This window comes from Magnolia sinica, chromosome 3, assembly GCF_029962835.1.
Source record: "Magnolia sinica isolate HGM2019 chromosome 3, MsV1, whole genome shotgun sequence".
Classification (NCBI taxonomy): domain Eukaryota; kingdom Viridiplantae; phylum Streptophyta; class Magnoliopsida; order Magnoliales; family Magnoliaceae; genus Magnolia; species Magnolia sinica.
In genome coordinates this window covers 121,617,717-121,623,305 of record NC_080575.1, presented here as the reverse complement: position 1 = coordinate 121,623,305, position 5,589 = coordinate 121,617,717, and the positions used below count along the sequence as shown (strand labels likewise).

General features: G+C 42.2%; 1 protein-coding gene across 1 annotated transcript; it reads right to left on the bottom strand.

Moving 5' to 3' along the window:
* Window positions 1-1,840: 1,840 nt before the first annotated feature.
* LOC131241033 (uncharacterized acetyltransferase At3g50280-like) lies at window positions 1,841-3,478 on the bottom strand. The gene has a single exon (XM_058239650.1). The coding sequence runs from the start codon at window positions 3,411-3,413 to the stop codon at window positions 2,028-2,030; it is 1,386 nt and encodes a 461-aa protein (XP_058095633.1). The 5' UTR covers window positions 3,414-3,478; the 3' UTR covers window positions 1,841-2,027.
* Window positions 3,479-5,589: the final 2,111 nt, after the last annotated feature.

The window sequence follows — 5,589 nt, the reverse complement described above, 5'->3', positions numbered from 1 at the left end:
ACTCTCATGTACCATTAAATATTGATGAAGAGTCCTTGTTCTACAAGGACAAATGCAAGGAATCGAAGAAATCAACGGTCATTGATGTCGAGATTAAAAAATGAAATACACAGGCAAAGCTTGAGCCACATGCCGAGGTAAAAGATCTAGTGGAAAGCCGCCACTTAGAAGAAAATCAACTGAGAGATCGTAAATTGCTAGTCAGATATAGGGATGACTTGAATGTAGTATCCGCTCTCATTACGGGTGAGGGGTATCATTTTACTTTCTATAAGTATTAGATGGTTTTGATGCTGAGAAGTGGATGACGGCCATGTATGACGAGATCGACTCTTTATATAATAATGAGACAGGGAAGCTAACGGAGTCTCCAATATGGTGAAAATCGGTTAGTTGTAAATGGACTTACAAGAAAAAGCAGGATAGATATAAGGTGAGATTGGTTAAGAAAGGTCATGCACAGAAGAATGATGTCGACTTCAGTAAGATTATACACAACAAGATTGAGATATTGGCTTTCTTATCTAACTTGTTTCGTTCTTCTTCTTTCATTGTTTTTAATTACTTTTCAAGGTGTGCATCTTCCAATTTTTATTGAACTAGGATGTTATTCATCTTAACTTTTCATAGTTCAAAATAATTTTTATAAGAATACTTATCTATATCGAACTTCATATTAAATGCCATTAATACATTACTTTCAAATTTAATCTGTTTCTTAACGATCACTTTGATACCACTTGTTGGGACTCATAAAAGCATATAGAACAGAATCAAGCAAGGTAATCACAATCACACAAACAAACTCAATAAGAAGGCAATTCGAATTTTATGAGAAAAACCCTTTCGGGAAAAAAACCACAACACAAAGTGACGAGTAATACACTATGAAAGCAATATTACAAGAGATGGTAGATCTTACTGATTCGAACAACCCTTGAATTTCCTTTGAAACCCTATATATGCTCTTGAACCATTTAAAACACTTTAGAAACCCCTAATCATCTCCCTAATTCCAATTACACCACACACACACACACACAATTTAACTAGAATAGGAATTAAATTGTGCATTTATGCAAAATTGTGCGTGCCTTCAAAGGATTCTTCGGGCATCGACGGACATCGAAGATCAGTCGATGACATCGAAGATCCTCCAAAGTCATTGAATAGCGACCTTCAATGTTCAACAATCGACTATTTTTTTTTTTCCGAATTTTTTCGATGGGATCAAGCGCCCTATCAATGGCATCCACGACCCTGATTTAAGGCATCATGCAACATGATGAATAAAACTAGCCCATGGTTCAAAATCTGGCCCTAAGCCACGTGTCCGTGAACATTCCACGAACATTCGAGGCTGCGTTTATTTTCCGCGGCACCAGTTTCAGCCTCAATCACGAGGCGTCCACATGCTGAGATGGTTTCATGGCTAGATTTATCATTATTTTATAATATAATTAATACAATCAAAGCTATTAACTCACGTAGCTTTGATAAGCCCACACGTGTATATTAAAATTCATGTACATGCCACACGTGTGCTAGCATATCCAATCCAATTCATCAGAATTGCACCACCGTATCAAGACCTATATCAGGAACCAAATTGATCCACCAACAGGTTGGGCCGCAGTTTGCAGAATAAATTGGCTTTTAAAAGGTTGGCTGATGCTTTCCAATCCCCAGTTACTAATATTAGGTCCACACGCAGATTGGATCAGATTTATTTGCGGTAACATGCGCAAGACCAGACCAACCTGATGGATGGATGAGATCTCGCACTTATGTACCATGCTGGCACGCGTGTAGCGGATACACGAGCTTTATTCGAAAGCACTTACCAAAGTTCCATCTCATAATCGTACTTTTGTGTGAATTTCACAACAAGGGATTGAAAAAAAAAAATCACAACAATGGCCCACCAACAGCTGGTGCACCACATGGACAGTCCTGATCCAACGTACTACCGCAAACCAAATGCTGTTAGGTTGTATTTGAGACGACACGTGTGGAGCATTTTGCAACTAGAGTATGCGCGGAGGGGAAGAAACCGTGTCCATGAACTCATCGTCGGACTCGAGTGCGCACATCACCGCCGGCGCAAGGCAAAGCTCGAGGTCTACGCTCCCTCCTCCTTCCCTTCCTGGAAACAAGGATATCTTCCCATCCAGCTTATTTTCTCCGCCGCTCCTTACCGACACCGGCCTTCCCCAACCGAAATCCACACCGTACACGTCAAACCTCGGGGAGCCCCCGATCACCACGCTGACGTTGTCCATCTTGCTCAAGTAGATAAAGAACGGTGCTTTCGCCCACGCGTCATACGTGCTGCGGACTACTGCATCGTTATGCTCCACCACAGTCCGGTACACAAGCCACGCGGCCCATGCTAAATCGTGGGCCAGCAGCTCCCCTGCTCTAACCGTCGCTCTTTTCCCTTGAACACAGTTGCCAAAATAGTCACGTGACAGAGGCGGTTCCAGTCTCGATCTGTTATCAATCGAAAACCCACAGCTTATAATCTCATCTGCTGGCAAGTTCCTTGCACGTGTCACCGATCTCCACATGTGCGCGGACAAAGCTTGGAAAGCCGAGATCTTGTTCGTCTTGCCTTCCTCGTTTGCTTTTGCTTTCAATCGCGCGATTGACTTGGGTGTGAAATGGAAGAACCGATCGCGGAGAAGCGGACGGGAAACTGTCTCTATGAATTCGTGTGGGTTAGAAAACGGGAGTGAGACAGGAGATAGTTTTCCTGAAGGAAACCATCGCTGGACGACTGGAGGTCGTGAGATATTGACGAGAGGTTCATTTTCTCTCGAGATATTGATTCTGCAAATCTCGGACCAGGAGCTGAGGAAATGCCAAAAGGAGGTGCCGTCAGCGACGGCGTGGTTGAAAGAGCAGCCCACGAAGAATCCGTCCGTCAATTCCGTTAACTGCACTGCAAACAAAGGCAGTGAGATTCCGTCACAGTTGACGGCTCCGTTAAGAGGGAAGAACGACTCGACGATAGGGTGCACGTCGATTGTGGTAAGTACGTGGGCCACACCTATATCAGCAACCGCGTGGATGAACTCAGCTCCTGCATCGTTACAGTCTATGAAGACATGGGAAGAAGAAGAAGACGAGGCGTTGTTTCCAAATACGAGGCGGCCGGCGAGAGGTGAGAAGTGGGCAAGAACGTGAGAGAGGGAATGTTTCAGTCGGTCTATAATGATGGTGATGGGCTTTTCATCTTGACCGTCGGATGGGTGGGGTTTATGGAAGAGTAGACCCCTTTGGTTGTAGCGGAGGAAGAGTAAAGAAACATCCCAAGGTGTCAGCTCGCAACGTTGTGGGGGTGCTTGTTCTAGCTTTCGCAGTGGGCGTATGGTGGATGTGGAGAGCTGACGGACTGCAGATACGGTCATGACTGCGGGTGAGTAAATGAGATGGCTTGTAGGGTGAGATCTTTTCCCGTTTGGCTACGACTAATTGCTTTCAAGCTCCTATATTTATGGTGCATGGCACCTGAAACAAATAAAGAGGAAAGAGATTTCAGCGACTAAAACGTGGAGAGAGAAATGGAGATATTAGGGCTAACGTGGAGAGATTTGATCAGGTGACGACTGCTTTTAAAGATAAACGTGTGGCCCACCTCAGATTTGATGCGCCTATTTTTGTGGTTGCGTCCTTAAAATAATTGTACAAAACGTACGCATTTGTGATATTTCCCTTAAATAATGATCCAAAACACGTTGCTTTCAAACATGCTTTGGGCGTGGATTCAGTCAAGGCACTTAAGGGCCCGTGGTAAATGGGTAATAATTACTTACCTAGGTAATTACTGCATGAGTGCGGATCCTCTGCCTGCCAACGTTACTATAAATGCCACGTTATCATATTTTTTAAATATATTAAAAAAATACATTTAATAAGAAATATAACGGACGTTAAACGGAAGCGGTTTGCCTGCTGAGTAACTCAGCAGGGTAAGCATACTGAGTAAAGCCTGTGGAGCCCACCGTCGTCATTCGTGCATTGTATCAACTCCATCCATCTCTTTTATCATCTAATTTTAGGGTTTTACAACAAAAATTAATCATATCCAAAGATCAAGTGGACCACACCACCTGAAACAGTGTGAATTGAATTCTACCGTTGAAAAGTTGTTGGGGCCCACAGAGGTTTTATATCAAGATGATATTTGTTTTTTCCATTCATCCATGTCTTTGTGATATTACGAACAGTTTAGATGAAAAATAAACATCATTGGGGGCTTAGAAACATTTTAATGGTGAAAATTAATACTTCCACTGTTTCCTTTGGTATGGTCTACTTGAGCTTTTGATATACTTCAGTTTTGGGCTCAACCCCTATAATGATTTGAAAAAACGGATGGACGGTGTGGATAAACCACACGAATTCACAGTAGGTTCAGCAGAGTTTACTCAGTGCGATAAGACTCGTAGGCAATCCAATTTAGACACGGGGATGCGGATTTCCAGCCAAAGCCTTTTGCAGTAACATCCTGGGCAAGGATTCCGGATGGGCCAACTACGGCATTAGTGATAAATTCAACCCGTTCATCCATTTTTAGATATCATTTTAGGATATAATACCAAAACTAAGGTGTATACAAAACTCAAATGGGCCACACGAGAGGAAACAGTGGGGATTTAGTGTCCACCGTTGAAATATTTATATGGCTATAAAACTTTTGCATTGGTCTAATATTTTGGTATTTTCACTTCATCTTAGTAAAATTGACCTTATAAACAGTCTGGATGGCATATAAACATCAAGACGCCTAGGAAGGTTTCAACTGTAGGAATTTCTTTCTCCACTGTTTCATCTTGTTTGGCCTAGTTGAGTTTTTGATCATCCTATTTTTTGGTTACATGTCTTAAAATGAGCTTTAAAAGTGGATGAATGGATTGAAATTCTTATAAACATCATGGTGGACCCAACCATACATCCCAGTACTGGAATTTCATGCAAAAGGCTTTCTCCGGTGAATTAGCATCCACGGTTTTCATTGGAAACGGACTGGCTACTCCCCTGCCACTCGATACTATGTGAGCCCACCATGATGTATGTGTTTCATTCTTGCTGTCCATTTATTTTTCTAGATCATTTTATGGTTTTTTCTCATCTTCTAAAATAATAGGGAAAAAAAATGAATGTACGGGGTAAGTTTCTCACAGACATGATGGTGTCGCAATCGGTGCGGTCGGCAGTAGGAACCACTGAACAGCAGCACATGGAGAGAAACTTTTATGCTCTGACAGCCAGTGGTACGTTATTAGATATTGCACAGGTGTGTCATATTGATAATTCAAACAAAACCATCCAAATCTTGGGTGCTTATCTTATTACTCCATTGTCGGATATCTGTTTGAACGGTTAAAAATTAAAATATCCAATTATCCTGTCTCAGCAATCAATCCCATTTTGGGACTTAGAGGCAGTGGGTTTCACAATTTAGTTTTGAGTAAATGCATCTCACCTGTCCAATTGTGTGCTACACTACGCAATCGGGGTCCTGATTAACCAGAATATTGCCATGTTTCCTCAAATTTGGTGAAACCCCATACAATGCAAACT

What these genes read in the sequence shown, in the direction of transcription:
- LOC131241033 (XM_058239650.1), bottom strand. Translation starts at nt 3,413, where the DNA reads ATGACCGTATCTGCAGTCCGTCAGCTCTCCACATCCACCATACGCCCA.